Source organism: Danio rerio, chromosome 17 (genome assembly GCF_049306965.1).
Source record: "Danio rerio strain Tuebingen ecotype United States chromosome 17, GRCz12tu, whole genome shotgun sequence".
Lineage (NCBI taxonomy): Eukaryota > Metazoa > Chordata > Actinopteri > Cypriniformes > Danionidae > Danio > Danio rerio.
In genome coordinates this window covers 33,948,609-33,968,414 of record NC_133192.1, presented here as the reverse complement: position 1 = coordinate 33,968,414, position 19,806 = coordinate 33,948,609, and the positions used below count along the sequence as shown (strand labels likewise).

Sequence of the window (19,806 nt, the reverse complement as noted above, 5' to 3'; positions counted from 1 at the left end):
TTACCAAAATGAATCTTCTGTAATCATTTACTTGTTATGTCCCAAAACCCAAAGAGAAATATTTGGCAGAATGTTCATGCATCTGTTTACCAAGTAAATGACAAAAAATGAATAATGCAGTTGAAAGTGTTTGCTTTGTATATATGAAATTTTGTGGAGATTTATAGTAAACAAAATGTTGAGTCAAATGTACTTTTTTGAGTCTTTTAACTTGAATTACATTAAGCTGAGTAAAAAACAAAGTCAAATCTTATATAATATGGGAAAAAAGGAATTTATTTTTATTACTTTTGTGTCTTTATTTATTTTTTATTAGAGAAATGTTTAGACTAACAACAGATTAATCAATCTTTTTCTATTGTATGATACCACATATTGACCTGACACACTTCCTCTTTTTTACTGTGCGGCATACTTTTAAATGAACATGCTAACAAGAGGGAAATAGAAGAATAAATTTAGGGTGGGGGCCTTTGTTCCAGAACAGTGGTCTAGACATGTCACAAGTTGTCATGATGCTTGTGGAAATTGTGAAATATATTAAAGATGGAAGTAAATGTTCAGTTCTGGTATGCAGAGAGGGGTTGCCGAAAGAGGAAGTATGTCTGGGGTACAAGAGCCAAAGGACTGCAGAATGACTGATAAGCAGGGCCAGACGGAATCTGCGGACGTTTTTTGCTATTTCAAAGAATTTTGGTAAAAATCTTCTGATTTCTGCGGAATTATTTTGGGAGTATCCAGCGGAGTATCATAACTACAACCTTAATATATTAAATAAAAAGTAATAAATTTCTGAATAAAAACTAAATAAATTCAGATTTCCACATTAACTCAAGTAAATAAACAGAATTAATAATGGGCTAAAAATCTGCAGAAATCTGCGGAATTCTGCTGAAAATCTGCGTAATTTTGTGCGCGCAGATTGCGTGTCGGCCTACTGATAAGTGACGTTAAACCAAAACTCCACCTGTTATTATCAGTTGTGTATATATGCTGGAGTCAGGAAATGTAAGTTAGTTGCGAACCTCTTGAATGTAATTCTTGTATTGCATCGAGGTAACGTAACCCAGAGCTCTGTCATCTAATTGGTCATTTGTATCTAATAAACTACTAATATTTTTGGCATTGAAGAAAACATTCTCCAGACCTTTTCTTATTGAACACGCATGGAAATGGCTTGATATTTTAACAATTACTTACAAAATCTGTAATTTTAGGTACAGAGGATATACAGCAATCAGAGAGTAAAACTGAATACATTAAGAGCTTTTTTAAGACTCTTTCCATACATTTTAAGACCTTATAACCACTTTAGGTTTCAACCGGAACCATTTGCAAGACTTACAGTATATTGACTAAATATTAAGGTAAGAAACTAATCCAAAACCAAAACATTATTTATATACTGAATAAAAATCTATTAAACCTAATAATAATTCAGCAGGTTGGTGCGTATTGACCTTATTCTGCAATGCGAAAGTGCGAATGTTTTTGCGATTGTTTTATAACTTCCGATTCAGCTTCCTATGGGAGAAATGACTATAGGAATATTAAACAGCAGAAAATTATCAAACTACTTGCTCTACAGACAAGTATGTTCATGACTATACAGACAAAGCAGAATAATATAATAGGAAAATGTCAGCTTACAACATCAAGCAGCAGAACAAGCGGTTTTTAATAACTAAAAATGAATGGAAGTGGGGAAGAATGGAAGAGACCGGAAGTCTCAAGTCAAAAAGATTCAATTGGCTGCGCCCACCCGTACATGGAGAATAAGGTCAATAGAACTGCAGATATAACAGTTTTTCCTTAGTTACTGCAATAAACAAGCAGCGTGATGTGAAATCTAGCAGGATTTAATTAATTTCATAAACTAGACACAAGCATCCTCATATATTTGCAGATTTAATTCAGGCAAACTTTAGCATACAATCATACACTGCATAATCAAAAACAATATATAATTGAATACCTTGCAAAATAGCATTTAAGACTTTTTAATAATTTTAAGGGCCTTAAATTTCTCTACATTGACTTATCAACTTTTAATATTTTTTTAAGACCCCGCACACACCCTGTGGTACCACGATTGGTGACCTTTCACTTTCTTTGTATGTAAAAAGTACAGTATAAAACCTTTTGATAAAAGAAATCTAATCACACACTTTTGCAACCAAGAATAAGGGAGCGGAATTGATGACAGAATCTCATTTCAGGTGAGCTACCCCTTTAAGAAAGTAATGGAAATCATTTATCATACAGCAGCACAATAGTTTGTAAGTCAGACCTATGGCTAATGACTTCATCTCTGTGAGGCCCTGTTTAAGAGAGACAGTTTATTACAGTGGCATGGATGATAGATCTAGACTAATAAAAATGTAAATGTGTGTTATTTAGTCATAGAGCAGCAAAAACTGCGATAAATGGCCGTATAAGGATAGTGCTGCATTGACTGACAAGCAGCTTTTGGGATGGGTGAGAGAAAAAGTAGATTAAACGTGCGCATGACCTTCTACAGCTCCTGTGCATGTAGATTAGTGGATTAATTTTCCCAGTAAAAGTGCTGTGTGCTACAAGATCATAAACAGCCTTCTTAAAGTTTTCTTTAAAAGTCCACATCCCAGCTAACAGGGAATATTCTGTAATGTTCTTTAAAAGTTGTGTAAATGTTAGTATCTAATGTTGTTCAAATCGTGCTTTCGTAAAACAACCAAAAAAAACAACCAAAAAACATTCTAACAAAGAACCTTCCACAATAATGCTAATATATATATATATATATATATATATATATATATATATATATATATATATATATATATATATATATATATATATATATATATATATATATATATGTATATATATATATATGTATATATATATATATATATATATATATATATGTATATATGTATACACACACATACACACACACACACACACACACACACACACACACACACACACACACACACACACACACACACACACACACATATATATATATATATATATATATATATATATATATATATATATATATATATATATATATATATATATATATATATATATATATACACACACACATACACAAACACACATCATGGCCTCCTATGTGTGTGTGTGTGTGTGTGTGTGTAATAAGGGAAGCATTTTTAGAACACTACTAATATAATGTGGATTGGATGCTCTAATAACATGCCATTTTAATATAACTTGACTGAAATGTTCTGAAAATGTTTAAAATAATTTTAAAATAAACAAGAAATAATGTAAATGCATTGCCTAAAATGTTTTGAACATTTTAAGAACATTAAAAAAATTACATTGTTGTACTAGATGTTTTTATTTAATTTGTTTATACGAATATACATTTTTATTACAAGAGCTCTCAGTAATACTTTATTCTGATTGGTCAATCATGCCATACAGCTGTTTGTTATCCTACCTCAAGCAGGCAACTAAAGTCAGAGCTATACAGTATGCTTACAAAGAACTGTTTACTCATGGAAGCTTTGTTTTCAATGAGCTTGAATGAATAGTTTGTGTACAATTGTTTAATTAGGTCATTCAGGTATAACAAACTCTCTCTTTCTTTCTCTTGTTTCATGCATATGCAGTTACTGCCCCCCTGTATCTTTGTTATACAGTAGTTATTAGACTCTCTTGAAGGTTTTCAGTAGGGGAAACTGTAATACTGTTTCTGTGTTATTGACAGAACAATTGTTTTTAATGATAGCAAGATTTGAACAGTATCATCTCAAATCAATATCTCTTGTCTCGATAAATGTTTACACTAAAAAGATGGAAAATGACAACATGTGCTTTACATGTCTGTCTACTTTGCACTTGCTAGAAAAACCAGTAGCTTCACATTCAGTGAGCTATTCAAATTTTTGACTCATATCAACATTTTGCATCTTAGCGTTTACTTATGTATGAAGTAGCTGTAAAATAAGCGGCATATGAATATCCAGCTGGTTATCACAAAATAAACTCCTTCTGGGTGCACATGTCAGTCCTGATCATATTGTTGGGGTTTACTCGGCAAAAAAACCTGCTGGATGTAATTGATCTATTACATATTAATAACCTCATACAGAACTCAAAATATCTTATCAATATCAAAGTAAATATTTTTGCATGTATTTGAATACAGATTTAGTTTATCTGAAAGAAACATCCTGGAATATCAAAAATCTTTAATCATCTCTTTTTTAATCTGTGAAAATAATTTCCTCATGCCTTTAAATAATATGAATATAACTTTATACCCTTACCTAACTTTTAGTATATGAATATAACATGAATATGCTAATTAGTCCTCACCATTCATCAGACAAGCTTGAATTACCTGCTCCACTTTCACTTGCATAACTAAAGCTGGCAGCTAGCTCTCTGCAACTCTCACATGGTCACCCACTGAAGCTAAGCAGCGCTGCGCCTGGTCAGTACCTGGATGGGAGACCACATGGGAAAGCTTTTTGTTGTCCAGAAGTGGTGTTAGTGAGGCCAGCAGGTGTGCCCAACCTGCGGTCTGTGTAGGTCCTAATACCACAGTATAGTGACAGGGACTCTTCACTACTCAGTGAGTGCCGTCTTTTGAATAAAACATTAAACTGAGGTCCTGACTCTCTGTGGTCATTAAAAATCCCAGGATGTCCCTCGAAAAAGAATAGGGGTTTAACCCCAGCATCCAAATTTGCCCACTGTCCATCATGGCCTCCTAACCATATCATAATTGGCTTCATCACTCTTCATCAGTTTACTCTCCACCAATCAGCTGGTGTGTGGTGTGCGGTCCAGGTGGATGCTGCACACTGGTGGTGGATGAGGAGATTCCCCCCTATGTGTAAAGCGCTTTGAATGCCCAGAAAAGTGCTATATAAATGTAAGATATTATTATCATTATTATTAAAGTAGAAAAAACTATACATCTGCAAGTTGCAGTCTTGGGTTAAGTCACACGTACATTTGAACAAGAAACTAATTTTGAAGAAGGTGATAGAAGACAAAGACAGTGGAGATGTTTCCCTATTCCGAATTTTTATGTGATTAGGTTGTGATGGTAGGAAACAGTGGCAGTTTTAAGATTATATGCCTGAAAATACCTTTAGTACAGGGTTGTTTTAAGGAGAACATGCTCAGCAATGGATGGATACTGTAGTTTGTCTTCAAGCATAACACAACACCGGGAATACATGCAAACATAAAAACTGGATTTTCACAACAGTCGAATTGGTATTTTACTCCACAACACTGGCCCTTCAAGATAAAACACACAACTAAAGAGCAGCAGTCGAATAAATGGTGTCTGTTTTTCCAGGGAACATGAATAAACCAAGAAACACATGAAAAAGAATGTAGAGGCAGTTTAACCTGATGAAAGTGAAAGATATATAAAGGTATAACCGATGGTTGCTGGGTGCAGGGCAAACAACCAGCCTTTGTCTATTGATCAGTTGAAAAATTCCGAAATTAAAACCAAACAAAATCAGATTTAATGGATCTGGGTCTGTGTGGGATACAACCAGTACCTAAGGATGAGGTGTAGTGACCCTGCTATTATTTGCTCACCCTCATGACATTCCAAATCTGTATGACTCAATTTCCTTGAACACACATACACACACATTCTCATTGCAATGAAGGGGACTAAGAACCTGAAAATGCTTTTAGTATCTTTTTTCGAGGCTTTAGTCCTAATGTAAAACGTTATCTACCGGGATTGGAACAGCATGAGGGTGATTACTAATGACAGGATGTTAATTTTTTGGGCGAACTACCTCTTTAAATTTGGATGCTTTTAAATCATGAAGGTTTGAAACAGCTGGATGGTTGTGCAGCACAGTGTGAATGTGCTAATTATGGGACCCAGAGTGTGTGATGATTGATTTCTCACCATGACAATGCCTCCTGACTGCTCAGCGGTGCACATACTCATGATGGGAGCCATCCCTATTGTGGTGCCCTGGAAGTACACCCCGCTGCCGCAAGACAATGAAAATGCAGTTAAATTCATGACAATTAACTGGTGTAGCCAAATAAGAAAAGATTAAGACCGATACATAACTTTCTACCAGACCACCAGCTGAACATGCAAATAAAAAAAGAGGTCTAACTATTTGAAAAGAGATCAAGCTATATCATGATACTCAACTCACAATATGATACCGCTTACCAAGGGAACAGGTCGGAAGGCCAAAAATATTCATTTAGCATAACTGGCAAGTTATACAGTACTGCATTACTGCTTGTTCTGTATTTATTTTCCACTTTGGGGTACTTTTGGCTTTTTCATAAGTATATTTATTAGGATATCTCAATAAAACAATGTATAGGTACAAATTATTATCATGACTTAAACATTTAAATTTAACATGGTTAAATTTACTTGACATAAATACAGTAGAATATCGTGAAACATTATTAACAGACTTAAATATTTGCTTTCTCTTTTCAAACAGCAACTTGAATTCTGGAACTACTTTGTCACATTATATTTACATTTGAAGCTTCTATTTAGATTTTACAAAGACTCTAGAATACACGAGATGTATCACTTCTATAGTTTTGAATGTGGAAAAGTTTAACGGTCAGTATGGTGAATAAAGCCTCGCCTACTAGTACATGAGCCAGTCATCGATTGCTATAGACTGACATTTCTCTGGGGGAAAAGCTTAGCTTATACGACTGTTTGGTGGTCAACAAATGTACTGGAATCCCAGGAAATACTTGCTTCACAGACATAAAACATATATACACTTTTAGCTTCAAATCTGTGCTTTTAAATGAACTAAAAGCACTTGAAAACTACAGTTTTTTGGTTTTGTAATCTGTATGAAACGAACCCGAGGAACAGTTCGTCCTGTCAAAGGCATATCACATGACAGCACATGAAGTGCTCAAACTTGTAAACAAAAAAAATCACGATCATTTCTGGAAGAAATTCGCCATCAAGACCAAGTTGTGTATTTCTTCAGAAGAGCACCGTGATCAGACAAAGCATTGTCCAAAGGATTATAAAGTGTGGAATGACAATAAATGAGGTTGGTGTCGGGATCTCAATGCTTTTGAGTGTGCATGCGCTTGCAATTTTGTTTGGTTCAGACGTTTAGAAACTAAACTTTACTAAACATTTTATAAGTGATTCCAAATATGTAATGTAATCGTAAGCTTGGCCGTTTTGGAACATTTGATTTTCAAACAGAATGCCCGAGTATACTGCCCAAGAGGTGTTTCAAAGAAGGCCGCCATGTGAAATGACTTGCGTTAAAGGGACTTTGGATTTTAGAATTAACCTTTGAATGTTCGTCACATTTTATGAAGTCATAACCCTAACAATATGGTACTTTTTGTAATATACAGACCTCCTAGTTTTTTGCAATTCTGCGATCACTGAATCCCACACAAAATCAACAAAAAGTCGCAAATTTTTGTAATCCTGCAAAATTCTTAACTAAACGCAAAATAATTGCAAAATAATTTAATAAGTGGGATGGTGTTTGTGTGTTTGACACGCTTCAAACATCAAAAAAAAAGTTGGAGTAAACAGAGCAATGGAACATCAGATCGGTTCACAGATGACAACCGCTAAAAGTGACCGAATTGAACAAAGACAAGAGGAAAATGCCTGCTTGCCGATTCTGCTTTCCCGCGCGTGAGAAACAGACATGACTCTCGACTACTTTGACAAATACACACCTATGTTGCACGCTTACACAGAGCCCAAAATGGATGTTTGTGATTGGGTCAGCCCAATGTCAATAAAGAAAAGAACCAATGGGCTGCAGATTATGTCACATGAGCTGCTCTGCCTGGAAAAGAAACATCTTACTTTCAGAGCATCACAGATCACAGTATCGTCAATTAATTAGGGAGAGAAACACGACAGTCTGCTAAGTGTTTTATGGGCCAATCTGATCATAAAACGATGATCAGCCCGGCCCAAAAAGTACGTCGGCCCAGCGGGAAACTGCCCGGTCTGCCAGATGGCCAGTCTGCCTCTGTTTATTTTTTGGCTTAATTCCTAACGTTTTAGAAATTGTCTTGAAAACAGACAAAAATAAAGAAGCTTTATTTGTATTTGTTTGAAGCTTTGATTTGTGTCGTTGTCATTTTTATTTTAATCACACAATTGTCAGCATATTTCTAGGAATTACTGCCATGAAATCAGTCATTTTTAATCGCAAAAAAAATAAAAAATCACTAAACAAATCATGAAAAACTAGGCGGTCTAAATATAGCCTATAATTGCATATGAGGTACTAAACCGCCAATGAATGTGCGTGAAAGTTTCTTTTTTTTTGATAAATTTTAAACTTCCTGTGGTTCTAAAGCTAACATATTAGTAAAATTAATAATTTATGTGATGGCAAAGCCAGATTTTTAGCATAATTAATCCAGTCTTCATTGCCTCAGAAATCATTCTAATAGACCAGATGTGCTGCTTAAAATTTGGAGGATGCTGTATATTGAGTTGTCATTCTTGATGTTACCTGACCTTAAGATACAAGCATGAATTTAGCTAGAACCAAAGTTGGAAAAATATTTGTAATATAGGTGTGTTTGTACCTTATGAGCTGAGCATTATCATGAGGCCGCTGAGGTAGCAGCTTAAGTTTCCTCCAGTCCAAAAACTCGTGCAGGGTTGTAAAGGGGTCTTGGGTTACTGAACACTTATCAACATCACTCCACACCTCCAGTCCAACCAGAGCTACACGGATGTTCAGCACTCTGTAAAACTAAGAAAGCACATACAGTAAATCAAACACTACCAATACATCCAAAGACCCAGCAGTACATTCATTCTTCCATCAGTCAATTCATACTCAAAGGTTTTCATTTCATTTAAAAGCTCGTTCTTTACCTCAGCAGTTCGACATTCATATCTGACAGTCAGACATCTATTTAAAACTTCTAATCAAGTGTTCTCATTCTATCAGGCAAAGAATGGCATTTAATACCTTGTCCACGTAATTGGCGATCTCCGCTAGCCTTTGTTTAACCTTTTCCACATCTTTTCCTTGCTTTTGGAACTGAGTAGGGAAAGAAAAGACATATGTGAGATATCAAATCAGTATAAAACTGCAGCCTAGATAGATTTTTTAAACAACGCTGGGCTCTTTGATTGGCAGTAAGTCCAAACTGTCATTTATATGGCTGTTATCAGAAGTGTGTGTAAATGGCACACTCTTAAAAGCACTCAGAAGTGATCATTACCGCTGGCTAAGAGGCACTGAACAATAGCACTCAAAGACAAAAAGAGTGTGATAGCCATTCACTTTTGGTTCTGTACTGATGTATCCCACTTGAAAAAATACAATAGAAATGTATGGTAAATATTGTTTATGAACTCTACTAAAGTTTGTTAAACTGCATATGTTATAGTATTCACAACTCTTTAGTAATATATGCTACAGTGAACAGATACACTGTAATACATGCTGTAGTATACTTTAATGTTTACTATAATGACCTGTGGTGTATTGTAGCAAAGTACAACCTAGTGGTAGAAAAATAACAGTTGTCTATTGGGTAGTTTGTTTATATTGATAGTTGTGTTTCTATAGAAGCAATAGACTTACCACAACAGATTGAAGCAAGTCATTTACACTATAGTATTTTACTATTAATTACTATAGCGTTTTTGTGGGATCTATTTAGAAAGAACCTAATTAGGCTAAATTACTAGAATAAATGAAATGCATTTCTAGTCAGATATTGTTTCATGAAAATGTAATTAGCTGAAAGAAAATGAGAAACTTCCTAATCTGCCTCTTTCTCCTTCAAACACACACATTAAACCACAGCTGTGTTGATAATATGATAGCTTTCTTGCTGCCCAGTTTCCTTTTCCCACATCCAATGTTCGCTTTATACACAGCACTTCCTGTTTCCTGTCTGATCATTTGGGAGCATTGCCCTACTTCTGGTCAAGTTCCACCCTCTATGACCTGCTTTATGTTTGGCCAACTAAGGTGAAACAAAGAACCAAAACTTCACCGTAACCTAAATACTGCACAGTACGTAAGCAAATATAATTGTGTACGACAGCGCATTTCCCTTGATTTTTTAAGCTTGATTAGTAGATATTAGAGTTCAAGTGCAAAAGTGTTTTGTTGTGGCCTTTTGATTTGGCTCTGGAAATATGATAGTGGGCATTGTTGAGAACGAACTTCATTTCACTGACTTTTATTTAATCTTCTTGTTCATTTTATAATAATAATAAATAATAAAATAACATTAAAATTAGGATACAACTTATATCAAACAAAATTAGCTAAAAAAACAAGAATTTTTTAACAAAAATAAATGAAGTGGCCAAAAAATATGTCTGACGTACTTTGTTTCTTACGATGTGCTGCTGTCGCATTTTTCAAGCCTTTATAACATTCACAACTATCAAATTGAAGAACAAAACAAAACAAAACACAAACTAGTAATCGTTAAACTATAAAGAAAAATGTTAAGTTTTATTGAACATGATTAGAAGGCAAGTCATTGTGATATATATATTTACATTAATGCACATATCAGGTGCTCTTATGTAACAAGGAACCATGCAATTTAAACTGTTCATAGAACACAATGTGTGTATGTGTGTGTTTGTACCCAGCCTGATCTCACAAGGAAATGTAACTATACTGCATTATGTCAGTTCAGTGCCTAATTCGTACAAATTTGTACAAGTTCTCTTGTACAAAAAAATGTTTGATTTTAAAAAAGGCGGCTTGGCACCCAACCCAACACCACCCCTTAACCCACCTGTCATTGGGAGATAAGTAACTGGTGCTAAATTGTACAAATGAGATCATACAAATTCATATGAACTAGCCCGTAAATCAAAAAGTTACGAATTGCCATGAGATAACGTTGGTGTACCTTGTATTTCCTTCATCATGTGGCCCAAATGTCCCCATAACAAAGAAAATATCATAGTACACAGTACAATACATAGTACACAGTATAATACATAGTACTTCTTTAGGGAAAGTACCTAAAAGATAAGTGTGTGTGTGTTGGTTTAAGAGTGTGGGCTGGTTAAGTGCTTATGGAAAAGGTGTGTCTTGACAGATGGTGATAGTCTCAGCAGTTCGTGTGGAGGTTTGCTGTTCATTCCAGCAGAGGTGAACAGTGAGGGTGAAGGCTATGAAAAAGTGTCTTTTTGCCTTTTTGTAAAGTGTCAAAGTGTCACTCGTTAAGTGGCCTGATCTGTAGTCATGGGTTGTGTTAGGGAGGAACTGTTCCAAGCCCCGAAAGCCTGTGTCAAAAGTCTTGAAATTACAACTGCTTGGATCAGTAGCTATGCCACATATTCTGACAGGAATGGGGTGATTTTCCAAAACTTGAACATTTGTGCCGTTCTGACATAAATTACTATTGCTTTACCAGACAAAAAAACCAAAAAAAAAAAAAAACAGGTGTGTTTTACTGATGCACCACTGCAGAGCAATCAGTGTATGAGAGCATATTTTAGAGCATACTCTCGACTGATCTGATCTTGAACTGATTGTTCTCTGCAGAGCCGCTTCAGGTCAGAGACAGCTCTTTTGAACTTGCCCTGCAATCTGTGTCAAACCTGTTGTGCTGCTTTGTTGTCTTACCTCTCGGTTGTCTGCTACAATGATGAGCTCCACATATTTGGTGGTCTTCTGAACATCCCGTTTATGCTGCAACAGAGAAAAAAAGCACATAAACCATTGTAACTTGTGAATTATCTATCATTAACACATTTAATGAGCATTCAATAAACACATTTAGCAGAGATGACATGGGTTTAGAATTGTTTACAAATGAATTGAGTGATTCATTCTGGAGATGTGACCAATAAATGATAAGCAAATCAATGAACGATTCACTCAACCAATTCATTTAAATAAATTGATATGATCCTATAAAAGTTGTATCAACAGTAGAAATCTAAAATAAAAAGACTGTTAGATATTCATTACAATTTGGATTTATCCAACTTAAATGGAATGAAGGAAGTTGCTTAAGCATTTTAATGCATATATTTAGAGTCTATGGATCTATGTACCTCCAGATTTTCATTTTTATTTGATTATACTTAGCTATGACCACAGTATAAATTAAAAATTGGATTGAGATTTGAATTCTTACTTTTCATTAACCATAAATGTGGATCATTTAGAATAAGTGAAGTTTCACAAACTAATTTTGAGAGGAACATGTGATATGATTGATCGCAGCTAGTCTCTCATCTATAACTAAGTTAGACAAACAGATTAATCCAAACTCACTACAAGTAACCTGGCTAAAGCTCCATTCACACTAGAGTTAGAGCTTGCGAAATTCTGACAGACAGCGCTGCGACAAGGGGTGGGATTAAACAAGATAATTATACATATAAAAAAGTGAGCGATTGGTCCATATTTTAAATTTCTATCCAGAAAGGTAATGGTTTGATCCTCGATTGGTCTCATGCAGTCAAGTGATGCAATTTCGCAGGTCAGAGTTCACCAAGCTTGAACGTTGCAATGCAGCGACCTGCGAAACCTGTCGTAGTTGCTTACATTTCCGGTCTGATGCATTCACATGCGTATGAATGGAAGTCTATGGGGAGAAAACTGCAGTGTGACCGTCACACTGGAGTTTGAGCTTGCGAAATCCTGTCATATGGCACTGCGAACAGTGGCAGCATTAAACAAGATGATTAGACATTTAAAAAGTGAGCAATTGCTCTATATTTTAAATTTATGTTCAGAGAGGTCATGTTTTGATCCTCGATTGGTCTCAATCATGTGATGCAATTTCGCAGCTCAGAGTTCACCAAGCTTGCAATGCAGTGAACTGCGAAACTTGACGCACGGACTTCCGTTTTTGGTCTGACACAGTCACATGCGTATGAATGGAAGTCTATGGGGAGAAAAGTGCAGTGTGAGCGCAGCCTAAAACTACTTTCTTATCCTCATTTTCTGAAGAAACCCCCCATCCACCCTATCTCCCCCTTTTCTCCTTTAACAGCAAAAGTTATCGAGAACTACCTGATCTCGTACTCCCTTTACATGCTCATTAATCAGGTGGGAGCCCTGGGCTGAATTATCTCAGAGCTCAGGGTCGTCTCACGGGACAGCATGCCAAATCTGCTGTTATTATCAAGCAATATCTAAGTGTGAACTCTTAAAACATATATAAAGTATTACTAAAATATGATGTGAGGGAGACGTCAAAGACTATTACTAATAAATATAGGTAATTACTCGATTTAAAATAAATAATTAAATAAATATAAAAAAATAACTAATGAAAGCACTCAAAAGAAAAAGAATAAAGTCACCAAAGTTACAAATTTTGTAACCATTTGAAATAGATTAACCTGCTTTATCTTATTTAGGTCTGCTTCTCAGATGTTATATTGGTGAAGGTAAGAGTCCATCAAACGATTCAAGATTTCAATGAGCAAGAAATATAATATAACTTTCCATAAATCCATAACAAACCACAGCATTAAAAAAAAACAAATGCCTTAATTAACAAATGAGACTTTTTAAACGTCCCTTTCACCCTTACTGTTCCATTTTCAATTATTTTTATATTCAACTAGCAATGCTTTTAATCTCCATGATAACAATATCAATATCATCTCCACCCCTTTTTGATTTATTCTCATCAAATGGACAATAAAAGAGTCAATAATCCCTAAAGATGTGCCTGCAAATATCAACACCAGCACTGATACCAATCCTAACCACTTACGCTTTTGTTATATACATAGATTTCATCGGTTTGCCTTTATGTTGAAATATAACAGCATCTCCTGTCTGCTTCTATCCTTTCAAATCAATACAATGGCATCTGAACATGTTATTTAGACAGCTCTGTTGTGATAAGAACAACTTCAATGTCAAGACTGTAATGTCGGGATGTTCTGTTAACCTTTGATGTCTCGCAGAGCTCTCTAATCTTGTTTTAGCATGCATGCGAAGCGAGAGCAATCGCAATCTCCTCATCTGCATTAACAAAGACATCACTTGCTGAATGATGCATGTTAATTCATCCACAAGACAAAAAAAAGTGACACTCTCTGAACAAAACACTGTCATAACCGCTGCTGACAGATTGCGTTCATACCCTCGTTCTGAATGATTGTAGCAGTCCTCTTGTGTTCGTGTTGCTGACAGTCGATATGTTGTGTCCGTGTCCACAGGTTCCGGAGGGGAAGTGTAGATGATGTCCATCATAAATCACATGGGTGTCGTTTGCCGGCTCAAAAGCTGGCTCCACCATCAGTGTTTTATTTTCAAGTAAGACAAACCCTCTGTTGATTGAAAACAGATTTGATAAATAAATAAATAAATAAATAAAAAATACTGAATAAAATATGCAAACATATATTAGATGCTAACAGGAAACAGTGATGTTATACATGACTGTGTGTTTAAAATGTTGCTTACATTACTTTTTTTGTTTTAGCATATTTAAACATGTTTGAACCTTTTAACATGATGCTAGCATTTTGCCTAGCATAGGTTTAGCATAAATTAGGGTGTGTTTTAAAAGTACAATGTGCTGTTAGCATGAATTTGTAGCTATAGCTGTATTTACAATGCTACTAGTATGTTTGTAGCCTCATTAGCACATGGCTAACTGTGCATTAATACATTCTACAGATGTTAGCAATGTCTTATTTCAATATTAACTCTTCTAACGTGATGCTGACATTAATTAGCATTTTGCTAATATGTTTCAAGAATATTTAACATTTGGCTAATAATTAATAAATGTCAACCTTTGTTCACTGTATAAACTTACTACCTACTTGTTTTGTTCAGGATGAAACATCCACTGAATTAAACTTTTTAAAAATTACAGATTACTTTAATTGCCAAGTTCACAAGTGATTTCATTGATTTGCTAAAAATAAAACACAAAATTACGTATTTTTAATATAAATAATTGTGGACTGGATTTTTTTTTTTTTACCTTTTATCACAGTCTTGGACTTTGATGCGTTGCTTGATTTTCATTTTTTTTTCTTTTTAATTTAGAGTTGGTGGCTATTTTTCCCCATTGACTTCCATTATAAACACATTTGATGGTGCATAAATACACAGTCTTTGTTATTGTTTACTCCATGTAGTTCTGAGAGCAAAGATGCATATTTAGATTTCCTCGGACACATCAAGGTAATTGCGCAAAGGTCACTCTCACACTCGCACACACTCATAGACACAAACACACACTTTAATTTGCTGTTATACTCCATATTTTCTTTGCACAGGTCTATCTAAAGGGTTAACGGTTCCAACTGATGATCAACAGTAAAAATTACAAATGTTACCTCTACTCAACAGGGAAAATCACCAACAATCACAAATGCATGATTATATGGTGTCATAGTTTTGCAATCAAACAAATGTGGTTATAATGGAAGTCAATGGATCATCAAAACAATGCATCAAAAGCTTGTTTCACACGTCCAAGACTTTAATAAAAGGTAAAAAAATAAAAATCCAGTCCACAATTACTTATTGCAAATTGATTATATTGCAAATTATCACCAAATCAGTGACATCATTTATGAATTTGGAAATTAAAATTTAAGTTAAAATTCTGTAATTTTTTATCACGATTGAGGTTGATTAACATATTTATACAAAAAAAAAAAAAAAACATGTTTTATGCATTTTTACAGCAGTTTAATTTAGTGGATGTTTTCATCCCAAACAAAACGAAGGGGTACTAAATTTGCCCAGATTATTGAGCTTTTTTTTATTTCAAAGTATTTTCTCAAATTAAGTGTCAAATAAGATATGTCACCAAAAATCATTCTGCCCAGCTGAAACACAGAAAAAGTTATGGCCAAATTAAGACTCAAAATCACCACAGAGTGGATGAAAACATCCCCAACAGCACAAAAGGGTTGACGTTGTTAGTATGTACAGTAGCATAAAATTAACATTTCTAAAAAGTTTCAAGAATCAGCCCAGTGGCGCAATGGATAGCACAATTGCCTCACAGCAAGAAGGTCGCTGGTTCGAGCCCCGGGTGAGTCAGTTGGCATTTCTTTGTGGAGTTTGCATGTTCTCCCCATGTTTGCTTGGGTTTTCTTCAGGTGCTTCAGGTTCCCACACAAGTATAAAAGACAACCGCCTTAGGTGAATTGGGTATGCTAAATTGTCCATACTGTATGTGTGTGAATAAGTGTATGGATGTTTCCCAGTGATGGGTTGCAGCTGGAAGGGCATCCGCTGCATAAAACATAAGCTGGATAAGTTGGTGGTTCATTCTGCTGTGGCAACCCCAAATTAGTAAAGGGACTAAGCCGAAAAGAAAATGAATGAATGAATGAAAAAGTTTCTAGCATGGTTAGCTATATAGTAAATACATGGTTACCATATAGTTAAGCATGTTGCAAGCATTTATCCCATTCTACCATGAACTTCATAATGCTAACACATTAGCATTTTTTCATAAAACACACGAAACAATCTACATAAAAAAGCTTTCAGCAAGATTTTACCCACATGGCAAAATGTCTCTGGCCCAGATCTGGCCCACACAATCAGTTTTTGCTTGGCCCACATGCCGCAGTAAAATACGGTACATGACTGGACCAAGTCTGTCTTCCATACAAGGGCCAAACATGGACCATATCTGGGCCAAGTCTCAGCCAAGTTACTACCCATAACTAGCCCTGAACTGGGCCAGATATGTTGGTGTCCCATGACTGCAAGGAATTTGATAAAACCACAAAGCATTTCGCTTTAGGTGTGCTATGTGTGTTTTTTTTTTTCGAAGCGACCTGATTGGTAGAAGTGTTTCTTTACTCAAAAATAATTTAAATGTATTTTAAAAGTGGTTCATGGTACGCTAAATTTACGTGGCCCACATTAAAATTTTTTTACATCTGGTCCAAACGCTACATTTGATATCTGGCCCAAGTCCACCTCTGCCAAACCCGGGCTATGTTTGGTCCACATTCTGTATGCCAGTGCCAAACGAATGCCTGCTGTGCCAGCTTTATGCCAAATCTGAGCCGGAATTCTTAGCTACCTAGGTAATTATTGTGATACTTTGTTGTCCTAAAATCAATCAAATAATGATATTCTTAAAAATATATATTTTCTTAACAGCTTTTTGGATAACTTTTTTATAATATTTTTAACGGCTTTAAGGATGTCTGTTAATTGATTTAAGAATTTTCATAATTTCTTGGGTTAAGTAATTAGGTTACAATTTATTCATGTTCCCAGTGCTGGGATGCGGCTGGAAGGGCATCTGCTGCATACAACATATGCTAGATAAGTAGATAATAGGTTCATTTTGCTGTGGCGAAATAAGGCACTAAGCTGAAGGAAAATGAATGAACGAATGAATGAATGAATGAATGAATGAATGAATGAATGTACTTATGTTGTGTTGTATGATAATTTTTTTGTTGTTGTGCAAGACATGGTATGTTGTAAATTGTGTAAAAGAATAATAATAAGATATAATAATAATAGGTATAATAATTATAAATAATAAGAGGTACTGTAGATCCGTGAAGTACCTTTAGTAATGCATTCTGTCTAAATATTGCAGTGGCATAGCTTGTAATATTAATTCAAATGCAATCACATATATATTTTTATCAATATACCATCATTGTAAAATTAACTACAACCCTTGCCCCTTTGCCATTCAATAAGCTCTATGGTCAAACCACTCAAATCCAATAAATCCATTTGTTTGTCTTTGTCCCACTTGGACATGTGTGGATATGAATATTTCTGCAGAATTACATTAAATTGTATAAAATGGCAATTTTCATTCCATTCTATGACCACTAACCAAGACTTAGCAAAATGTCTGCAAATGTGCAAATTTACATTTATGACAAAAGTGATATGCTTAATAATATGGCCAGAAGTGAAAAGGAAATTGTGAGAGATCCCATTGAGGATAATTGAATATGAAGGGTGCATATCTAAGAGCCACAGTGCTGCAGAATTAGGTTGTAAGATGAAGAGTGAGTTTTCACTTTGTAATATTATAACAAAATAAAACAGATGAAAATCTGGAGCCATACTGATAGTCAAAACGATGCATGTGGAAGGAATGATAATTTAAATCATATCTGACGACAGCCCTGCTTGCAATGTATAACCAAGCTTCTAATATGAAAGCCAAAAGTACTGAGCAGAGACAATGCAGCATGATTGCAGTTAGATACAGAGTATTGCATTTAGTATTTCCACATTGACAAATGCAAAAATTTCCATCTCACACACCCACACCAGTGAGGATAAAAAGCCAAAATCACATTTACCTCTGCCTTGATTCATTGTAACCCTCTATGTTCCGATATGGCCTTAATATCTGCCTACCTGAAAGGTCTCCAGGCTTGTGATTATGAAGATAAAAACTTGAAGAAGAAATGTTTTGTAATTACAAGCAGGAGACCTTGGGAACACGGGTTCTGTTCGATCTAAATTCATCTTTACCTACTTGGTCGTAAAAGTTGTGCCTTTACGACAAATTTACTGTAACCAAATGCTCCTTCTAATTATTTCACCAACGTATTTCATGACTTAATAAACGTTTTCAGTCTTATCTTCAAGACAATGGAGCATGGGATGATACTAAAGCTTTTTATTGATGTTTAATCTCACGGTTTTATAGTCTCTAAATGAACCTTCACGTAGAAAGAGTTGTGAAGTCCACTGGAAAGAAAATCACAGCAATAAATGTTTGACAACTTAAGGTCTATAATGGCTTTCCGGATTGAAGCACACACGCTTTAAACTACTTGTTTAAGGAGTTTTAATGACTTTGAAAATTAGAATTCAATATGGTTGACGTTACTGCCAATACATAATAGGATACAGAGACATTATAGGGTGATACTGTGCTTACCTGATACCAGAGCAAGTACTAAGAGTGACTTCAGAGTGTACGTATCCTTGTACTTCTCCATGGTAATAGCAATTCATCTACACAAAGAAAAAGAGGGAAAACACTTTAAAATATACATCAAGGCACATGTACTAATTTCTTAGAAATGCATTTCTTAGAAATGTGTCATGTTGTTTTATTTGCTTCTTGAAACATACTAATATTACTTTTTATCTAATGTTGTCCTCTTATACTGTATCATAAATGTACATGTACAGTATAGTGTGCGCAAAAGAAAACTTGCATATTCTGAATGGGAAACAGAAGATTAGGCAAAACTAATATTCAGGCATGGGCATTTGTTCAATATTTTGATGACATTATTTAATTACCCAACAAGTTGAGGATCATGTTATATTGTGAAAAGCTTAAAGTTATTTAATTGATGGAATTATCTATTATATAAACATAACTCTGCAAAAATACATAAAAAGCTTAAAAGCACACAATATATAAAGTGATTATTACATTATTTATATTTATTATACATTGCAATCCACCATTAATTGGAATGAACTGATATTTCACATTTTTTTAAACATTTTCTTTCTTTCTTTTTTTGGTCAATAATGATAATAAAAAAAAAATAAAAAAAAAAACATTTGGCTGATTCCGATACTGATAATGGTCAATTGCATACATAACTATTTAATAGCTAATTGTTTATTCAATCATTTTCTTGTCAGCTTAGTCCCTTTATTAATCCGGGGTTGCCACAGCGGAATGAACCGCTAACTTATCCAGCAAGTTTTTACGCAGCGGATGCCCTTCCAGGTGCAACCCATCTCTGGGAAACATCCACACACACACTCATACACTACGGAAAATTTAGCCTACCCAATTCACCTGTACCGCATGTCTTTGGACTGTGGGGGAAACCGGAGCACCCGGAGG

General features: G+C 34.9%; 1 protein-coding gene across 17 annotated transcripts in view; it reads right to left on the bottom strand.

Annotated features, from left to right (window-relative positions):
- adam12b (ADAM metallopeptidase domain 12b) overlaps window positions 1-19,806 on the bottom strand; it is a 159,355-nt gene that overhangs the window by 71,354 nt on the left and 68,195 nt on the right. For all 17 annotated transcript variants that reach the window (XM_073928655.1, XM_021467445.3, XM_068214608.2 and 14 more), the window contains 6 exons: window positions 18,874-18,950; window positions 14,104-14,290; window positions 11,616-11,681; window positions 8,976-9,047; window positions 8,584-8,753; window positions 5,912-5,996 (listed from right to left, as the gene is read on the bottom strand). In XM_073928655.1, coding sequence (XP_073784756.1) covers window positions 5,912-5,996; window positions 8,584-8,753; window positions 8,976-9,047; window positions 11,616-11,681; window positions 14,104-14,290; window positions 18,874-18,950 — 657 coding nt within the window. The remainder of the gene's footprint in view (window positions 1-5,911; window positions 5,997-8,583; window positions 8,754-8,975; window positions 9,048-11,615; window positions 11,682-14,103; window positions 14,291-18,873; window positions 18,951-19,806) is intronic.